The 9,516-nt window shown below is 38.7% G+C and overlaps 1 protein-coding gene across 2 annotated transcripts in view; it reads left to right on the forward strand.

Moving 5' to 3' along the window:
- Nucleotides 1–8,361, forward strand: part of LOC107726207 (E1A-binding protein p400-like) — a 50,485-nt gene extending 42,124 nt beyond the window's left edge. For both annotated transcript variants that reach the window (XM_016535729.1, XM_016535730.1), the window contains 6 exons: nt 1,970–2,188; nt 2,272–2,449; nt 3,155–3,288; nt 3,388–3,537; nt 5,232–5,285; nt 6,679–8,361. In XM_016535729.1, the coding sequence (XP_016391215.1) occupies nt 1,970–2,188; nt 2,272–2,449; nt 3,155–3,288; nt 3,388–3,537; nt 5,232–5,285; nt 6,679–7,026 (1,083 nt within the window). In that variant the 3' untranslated portion in view covers nt 7,027–8,361. The remainder of the gene's footprint in view (nt 1–1,969; nt 2,189–2,271; nt 2,450–3,154; nt 3,289–3,387; nt 3,538–5,231; nt 5,286–6,678) is intronic.
- The last annotated feature ends 1,155 nt before the right edge of the window (nt 8,362–9,516 follow it).

Genomic DNA, 9,516 nt, shown 5'->3' on the forward strand with positions numbered 1-9,516 from the left:
GCTTACCTATACTGAGGTATTAATATGGTGAAGGATGTCTAAATGCAGTTACAGTATTGCTCAACATGTTTCTCAACCCGTGCTCCATGTTGTTTTTTGACATTTCCAGAGTTAGCCCTTATGTTTCCGATTGTAATTAATCATAACTACAGTTAACAGTTGCAGTTGACTGATATGTTGGCCAAAATTTGACATTTTAGCATTACCTGGTCTATATTTGAGAAATTATTCTCAGTGGATTTAGATTTACCAGATGACTGATTTCACTGTTGCTTACAGTGTTTAGTTCCTTTTTAGTCATGTTTTTAACTATTTCTGTATTTGTGAAAAATTATATAAAAATGATTTGAAGTGTCAAAAGTATAAATTGTGTATTAAAAAAAGTATAAATGTTATTTTATAGGTTTATTTTTTCATCAAATTATTTTTATTGATTAGTTTTTGAAATATTTCCAATCTAATAAATCTATGTAAATAAATAAAATTGCAGCAGCATTGGAGTGTAATGCCATGTATATCAGCTTTATATCTGCCATCAGTCACCCTACTCTCAGCATATTGTATCGTCCATCATAAAAAAGTTACATATTGATACATGTTAATGTTAACATTAGGTTAGTCATTAATCATTACATTAGTCCCCAGAATGTGTCTGTGAAGTTTCAGCTCAAAATACCTCACAGATCATTTATTATATGATTTTGAAAATGCCTATTTTGAGTGGAAGCAGAAACACGTGGTTTTCATGCATGTATCTTTTAAATGCAAATGAGCTGCTGCTCCCCGCCCCCTTTTCCAGAATAGGTCTGTGCCTTTACAGCTTGTACCTCAGATACCTCAGATAAAAACATCTGTTTGGTTTTGATTATCGTGTCTACCGCGTTTGAAATCGTGTGTTTTAAAGCCATATCAGTTTAAACTTCCGATATACGGTTTTCTGAGCACACACATCCGAAGCACACGCACAGAAAACGGCTGTCACATGGCATGTGAGTACTAAATTATGTTGTCTTTCATGTCTTATCGAGCTTAAACTGTGAAATACACACAAGTTTGTTAAAACACACGTAAGTTACAAAAACAGTAATTTATGTCAGTGAAGGTAAACAGCTGGGAAAGAAATCGCATTAGATCTGTTTTAAGTGATAGCAGCGTAATAGGCCTATATAGTATCTATACTGCTGTCTACGCTGTTAATATGAGACAAACAATAAAATAAAAACGGAAAATCACTCACTGCTCTGAACTGAATAGCTTTAATAAGAAGACATTTCTTACTTGAATGCTGCTTTTAAATGCTTTAGCGTAAAGATAAACATGGCAGATTGTGTGTGGCTCACTCAGGGTGGGGTCTCCGCTAATACAGCAGTGTCCGTCAACTGGTGCGTGGGGCTTGTAAAGTGCGATGTCACATTTGACAGATTTTGTGAACATCTTGTTCTGAGACACTGCTTATGATTTATGGGGATTTAAAAAAAAGGATTTTTATAATTATAGGGTGGTTGTGTATACAAACTGCCAACACACATTTATGTTCAAACAACATGTAAAAGTGAATTTTGCATAATAGGTGACCTTAAATGTTTCAGCAGCTAAAAAACACTTTCATTTTATTTTGAAAAGTGGCCAAAAACAAAGAAAAAGCTTTCTCAATAAAGCCATTAGTCTGTTGTTCTTTAGAGAGATAAAAGCTATTTCATGCATGAGGGCTTTACATAAATCATTAGACAAGAGAATGAAAGAAACCTCTGTCTGAGGTGTTGTTGTTGTCAGAATAGCTTGATCGTAGGTTTAATGAGCAGTGACCTACGAGCCAATCACACCTACAGAAAACATCCAGTTAAACCACCTGAATCTTAATAAACTCACCGCTTCAATGCAGAAAGTCAGCGCAAGTCTCAGGGAGTTTGAAAAATATAGTGATTAGTAGTCATTTGTAAATATCTGCTTATCTCTATGTTCTCTCCAGGAGTTGTTGAAGAAGCAGAAGCTGCAGATGGCCCAGCAGCAGGTTGCGGCGGCGGTAGCTGCAGCTCAAGGTCAGCAGGCTTCATCTACTCAGCAACCGCAGCAGGTTCACGCCACACCGGCAGCTACGTCCAACCCTCAGATAGCTGCAGTCGCTGCGCCCAGAGCAGGAGCTGTGCTTGCTGGAACTACCGTCACCAACTTACAGGTGGCCAGACTGGTAAGCACATACATACACACCCAGACTAACCCTTTCACATACACTTGAATGCACATTAACTCTTTATATGCCTTTTCATTCAGACACGTGTCCCAGCCCCTGGACCCATTCAGGCTCAACCGGGTCAAACCGCTCAGGTGACTCTGACCAAACCACCTCCTGTTGTCTCAGTTCCTGCTGTGGTTTCGTCCGCCGGAGTCACGACTCTTCCTGTCACTGTGGCTGGCATTAGCGTTGCCATTGGGCAAGCACAGAAAGCAGGTACAGACTGAAACGAGGAGAATGAAAAAAGGGTTTACACTGACTAGTCGGTTTGACTAGACTCTAGCAGTGTCGTTACACATTACACATCTCCTCTGGAATCAAACAAATCTAAATAGAAATGAACAAAACATAATAAAAGCATAACGTAAAAGCTAATTCAAAGTAGTAATAAATAATATAATAGTATATACTGATGACTAGACTAGTCATGGCTTCGTAAGTGCTTATTTTGTACCTATTATTCCATATATTTGGAATTTGGTGAATGTCAAAGGTGATCCCAGAGTTCCCAAGTAGGGCTGCACGATATTCATCAAAATAAAATCAATGGAGCAATATGGCTTTCTGTGATTATCAAATTGCACAGGCTGTGATTTGATTAAATTAATATATAAACACTTAACTGGTTTCAAACTTGCTATTTATGCGTTTAATTTGTCAAAAACAGTGGGCATGTGGCCTGTGAATCTCTAAGGGATTAGACATTTCACTAACTTATTGTGAAGCACCCTAAACCTAATCAATTATCAGACAGAGGCTTACAAAGACTGTAGTGAATGGTGAAAGACTGTTTATTGCAGCATTTCTGACCATGAATCAACAGTGGAGAGGCTTGCTTTCTTTACTCACCTACATCGTCTCCGTGTCAGTAACAACCCTTTAGGGGCTCTTGTAGACTGAAGCGTGTGTGTTTTTGTGCAGGTGGTCAAGTGGTGACCCACCCGTTCCAGGTTCAGCAGCTGTTGCACAGACAAAAGCAGCAGGCAGCCGCACAAGCCGCTGCGGTCCAGAAGGCAGCACAGCCACAGCAAACACAGGCTGCGGTACAGCAAAAGGTACCAATCAGCCAATGTGATTTATTTTTTAATGAAGCACTATTTGTGTAAATGTGTCTTCAACCCCTCTCTCCTTTCTCTCTTTATCTCTCTGTTCAGATGGGCACGCAGCAGGCCGCTCAGACCACAGCCCAACAGCAGCAGAAAGTATACACCGCCACCACTCCACTTCAGCCCGCCATTAAGACCCAGTTCTTCGCCACTTCCATCGGACAGCCACAGAAACCTCCTGCAGCACAGCAGATACAGGTAAGAAGTTAGGCTCTAACAGCCAGCACCTCTCTGCTCAAGTGCAAAGCCTGACATGTGGTGTGATCAGAATGCAAGTATTTTGATGTGCAGTGCCATGTAGGGGTGTGCGATATATATCGTCTGCGATAATATCGTAATTGTTGTTTTAACGTTGTGTGATTTTGACATTATCGAGTATTCTGCATTCAAAACACCCCTACACTGTGCATGCATGTATTACGTGAAGTCTAGACTACTGCGCGTGTGCATTTATAGTATGTTCTTTCACTGCATGATTCAGTCTATTAAAATACATTTAGAATGATCACAAAATTCAAGATATGGGGACAGAAAATGTATATATTTATATCATTTCATATAGTTAATCAATATCATACAAAGAGTGCCGTTTTTTCCTCCAAAAATTACCATGATTACAAATGTAATATTGATTGATAAAATATTTTTTTTTACAATAGTTCAATAAACAAGAAGTTAATTAGGAGACTTGCGTTTTAGACACCATATTGCCTGTTTTTGCGTTATTTCGACAACATAAATAATTCCAAACACAGCCACAACGCTGTTTTGCGTCTGAGCAACATGACAGCTTTTCATTCCTGAATGAATCAATGGTTTAAATGATTCGGTTCAATCGCAATGACTCACTTATTAACAATGACTTGCTGCCACCTGCTGGCGGTTTTAGGCCATGTCCACACGTACACGGGTATTTTTATAAACTTAGTTTTTCCTTCTTCCGTTTTAAAAAAAAAATCACTGTCAAGAGCATGCCAAACCAACAGGTGGCGATATAATCTCAACCATAAAGCCATGTTGGCCAATCAGAAGCCTGAAAAAGTCTCCAGTAGGCGGCACAAGCCAAAAACTCCGGTTTCGCTGTCTACACGATAACACTGCAACCGGAGTTTTTGAAAATCTTCACCCTGGCAGGCGTTTTCAAAAATGTTCGGTTTCAGTGAACTGGTGCTGCGTTTGCGTGTGGACGAACGGCCTAACCGCGTAGAAAAAGCTGCGGTTTTAAAAATAACCGCGTTCGTGTGGACAGGGCCTTAATTTCACATTTAAAGTTTATTTTTATTATTTAAATAATTCCAAATAATAGTATATAAGGTTTTATGTTTAATATATCAAAACATTATTTATGCATTTGTAACTGCAGGTTAAATCATTACATGTCCCTCTGAGCTGCATTAAACAGTGTGTAAATGCATCTAAATGCTACTTCAGATGCAGCTTCTGTTTCCTCTGCATTGCAGATTAATTTTATTGATACTGATTTAATTTGCTTGGTAACAGCACAAAGGTCTTATTATTCTAATTCATTGATTAAATGTAAGAATTTGACTCAAACGATAATGGTTTATAAAGGTAAAAATGCCCATAAAAGGTAAAAAATCTATTTTAACTTATTGGGAAAGATTAATTTCTATCAGTGTGAACTGACCACCACACAGAATATGAAGAATATCAAAAACTTCATGAGTCAGCTGTCCACGGTAGTCCTTAGGATACCAGCACATAACAAGCAAAATATTGTCTAATTATCGTTATCGATAAAATCCCAGAAAATATCGAGATTTTTATTTTTTTTTTCCCAATATCGTACACCCCTAGTGTCATGTAGTGCTTTATGTGTGTGGCATTAGTGCCCAGCTCGGCTTTGTAGTGATTTTCCCTTCTGCTTGTAGGTCACTAAGATTCCTCAAATAGTTCAGCAGCAGATAGTATCCTCACCTCAACAGGTAAGTGTTTTAGTGTTGTGCTTTGTGTTTGATTGCTTAAATTTATTTGGTGCTTCTTTTAGTGAACATGAAGTCAAAAATGACCTTGTTTCCTTTCTTTGTGTTTGTTCCTGATTCCTGAAATTGCTTGCCTTTTTCGCTGATTGTTTTTAAAAAAAATGTTATTGAATATAATTAACATGCACTACAGTTCAAATGTTTGGGGTCAGTAAGATTTTAAAGACTTTTATACTTTTATTTGGCATGGATGCATTAAACTGAACAAAAGAGTCAGTAAAGACATTTATAATGTTACGGAAGATAACTATTTCAAGAAAATGCCGTTCTCTTTTTAATTTTTATTCATGAAATAATACAAAAAATTTATAAGTTTCCACAAAATAATCAAGCAGCACAACTGTTTTAAATAATAATAATCATAAATCTCGCAAATCAGCATATTAGAATGAAGGATCATGCGACACTGAAGAATGAAATAATGGCTGCTGTAAATTCAGCTTTGCATCACAGGAATAAATTATATTTTAAAATATATTAAAATAGAAAACAGGGTAACACTGTAAGGTGTCCTTGTTACATGTTACATGTACTTACTATTATAATAACAATAAATTATGCATAATTACATGCAAGTAACCCTAAGCCAAACCCTAATCCTAACCATATACTAAGTACATGTAGTTAATTAACATTACTCAGTACTTAAATGTACAAACCCGATTCCAAAAAAGTTGGGACACTGTACAAATTGTGAATAAAAACAGAATGCAATGATGTGGAAGTTTCAAATTTCAATATTTTATTCAGAATACAACATAGATGACATATCAAATGTTTAAACTGAGAACGAATGGGACGAGACCTGGTTGAGCTGCACTAGAGAAGGCAACGAGTGTTATCACTATGTCGGAGACACGCTAGCTTTCCCAAGGCAGATGAACTTAGAGTGGTTACAATCATCCGGGTTTAAATCGTGCTCAAATTGATTTGATTTTGACACAATATTTATACTGAAGCTCGCATGCGGCTATGGTAAGGGGCATGACATTTCCTGACCCGGCGCAGAGTGCTGCCAATCACAACACACACTGGCCCAGCTAACCAATCACAACACATTTCGTATTTCAGAAGGCGGGCCTTCATTTGATTCAGGAACTATTCGAGCCGTTCGTGCCAGACTGGGGAGAGAGGTGTTGTAATAATGTTAAATAAAAATCAAGACTTTGCAAAAGAGCATAATAGGACCCCTTTAATACTAATACTATATTTACACTTTTATCCCAGTTATATCAGATTCTTCTAATATTTTTATTATATTATATTATTATTTTCATGCAATCCTAGTTCTTTGAAACTCCTGATTCTGACAGCTGAATTGATTTTGTGTGTGTAGATCCAGGCTCAACCTCAGACAGTGGCCCTGACGCAGGCAGCACCCGCAGCAGGTTCGGCACAGGCCCAGGTGCAGGTCATCCCCACAGGCACCGCCACAACCACACAGGTGGTGCAACAGAAGCTCCTCCAGCAGCAGGTTGTTACGGCAGCAGCAGCCTCCCCTCAAATCCAGACCCCGCCGCCACACAGTCCGGCCCAGCAGCAGAGCGCCGCGGCCGCCACCGCCGCAGAGTCTCCAGCGCAGCAGGCCGCTGCCACCCCACAGCCCCAGCAGGGCAAAGGAAACACCCGCATTGGTGCTGCCATGCGCTCCAAAACCCCTGCCAAACCCAGCGGTGGCAGCTAGAGAGTGATCGGAGGAGAAGGTACTTGGGCATAACATAGGGCTGTTTTTTTCCCTTCATTTGTTTTGGAAAGACTGACCCTTTGTAATACAGGAACTCACCGTTGACAGTCTGGATTGAGCGTTTTACAATTTGAAGCAACACTCATAAGCTAACCACGTCTCATGTTAATCAAACATCATTCTGCCAACGGCGCTCACTGTATGGCCAATCCGTTTCTTCTTTTTTTTTTACAGCTTATTTACTGAAGCTCCTTCCTCAGGAGTCGAGCATGACTTTAAAACAGTATGACGGCTCGTTTTCATATTGAACTCTTTACTGAGCCACTAAATGCTTGCTGTACTTTTTCTACCATGCTACGTGCTCTGTTTATACAGTGTTTAACATGTCATCCTTAAGGTCATGGATCAAGTGCGTTTGGATCACAACAGCCATCAGCTTCATAATTTCAACACTTCATTTGGCGTGCCAGGAACTCTTTTGGCAGGTCGTCTCAACATTATTCATAATGTTCAATAAGTCGAATTATATGTGTGTGTCCCCAATGTTTTTTAATAGGTGTGGTGGTGTTGTCCCTTTGCGGTTTGTGTCAGTAAATATCCCTTTATTTAAGCATTTAATGACGATAATCAAGATTAGCAAGGCTCGGTGAACCAAACTCATCCTTTTGGGATGTAGAAATGGCAAACTACCTTCAGTTCGATATATGTGACCCATTCAAAAGCTCCCTCTCTGTAGAAGAATTGAATATATTAGCTTGTATCATGAAACCCACCTAAAACGAATTCTTGTCACCGTATACACAAATTCAGCTGCATGGATGGATACCATCTGAAAACTCAAGTGACGTGTACTTGTGTGTGAAATGTTTGTGTTAAGTGGTACAACAATTCAGAATGTGATTTAACAGTAAATTAATAGAAAACCATCCCGTGCTGTAGCCAATTCATGGTAGCCGCAGCTGTGGGAAGTATCGCCCTCCCAACTTCGATTTGGAAGAAATGTCATCGCTGAAAACACATCTGTGAAATATTTCCGTTTTTCTTATGCATAGTTATGAACAATGTCACCATTAGTCAGTTGAGACAGACCTCAGCTTGGCTGTTAGTGTGTTTACATTGGCCTGCTGTCTTAAATCAAGACTTTCCCTCTGTGTATCTAAATCATATAATGTCGGGGCTTTCGGTCATAAATACGTCTTTTTGTATTGATGTTGGGTCAGGAACACATGTAAATAACTCGGGAGGGAGACAACGGCATTTGTATTTGTAAAGTAGTTGTGTATTCATTAATTTTTTTTTTCAGCCTACTTGTATAAAGTGTTATGTTTTTACACACGTCTGGCTTATGCTGTCTTTATTTGTCCGGATGCGTATTTGTATTTTATTCGGTAAGCTGTCTTAGAAGGGTATCGGATTACATTAAGTCAGTGGTTCTGCCTGGAGTCCATAGATATGCATTCCTGTATGTCTGTGTGTGGACTTGCTGAGTGTCAGCACACCGGCCAACAGGGATTTCAGCAAGATAACGCATTGAATCTTGCCTGCTCAATACAAAAACACATTTTACTCCAGCAGCAGTGGTTCTCATCTTTAGCAGTATGTTATACTGATTGCAGCCACAATCATGGTCATTTTTTCCTGTTTAAAAAGCTTACAAAAAGATTTTCCAGTAGTGACCTAATGAAGGAATGTTTGGTACTGCAAGGTGAAGTTTGTACAAGCTTCGATTTGACTAGTGTTCATATCTTGGGTAATCCATAGGGGGGCGCTCTTTTCATTTTCTGTTTTTGTGATCATAGCTGGTCTATTGCAGATTGGAGCAAAGTAGTAGTGTTTGCAAATTAAACATCACTATTAGTTTTGCTTATGGTCAGGGATTAGGACGAGACCTTAATTTAACTCCTCTCGCACAGTTTGTGCTATGGACGATGCCTCAAATCATATTGCTTGCTGAGAAGAGGGTATGTTATTCCTTTCCCAAGTAATTAGACATAATAAAAGGGATGGACATCTGATTTTTAGTAACCAAATAGCAACACACTGGCAACAGCACAGCAATTCCCTTAAATTGTGAAAGCAACTTTTGCAATGCAAAACATAAACCTGTATTGAATTACTGTATAGTGTAATTATACCTGTATCTTATTTTTAAAAATAAAATAAAATAGTAGTCCATAAGTCAAGTCAAGTCAAGTCACCTTTATTTATATAGCGCTTTTAACAATACAGATTGTGTCAAAGCAACTGAACAGCATTAATTAGGAAAATAGTGTGTCAATAATGCAAAATGACAATAGTAAACACTAATTTTCCAGTTAAAGACATAACAGTGTACAGTGTAAATTAATGGTCAATAAAATTGTTTGGTTACCAACATTCTTCAAAATATCTTCTGTGTCTGCATAAAGGTGGTCACATTAGCGAAAAAAGCTACATTGCTGTCGACAGTGAAGTGATGCACAAGGCACCACATGCACACTCGTGTGTCAT

This window comes from Sinocyclocheilus rhinocerous, unplaced genomic scaffold, assembly GCF_001515625.1.
Source record: "Sinocyclocheilus rhinocerous isolate Xijiao unplaced genomic scaffold, SAMN03320098_v1.1 scaffold2321, whole genome shotgun sequence".
Lineage (NCBI taxonomy): Eukaryota > Metazoa > Chordata > Actinopteri > Cypriniformes > Cyprinidae > Sinocyclocheilus > Sinocyclocheilus rhinocerous.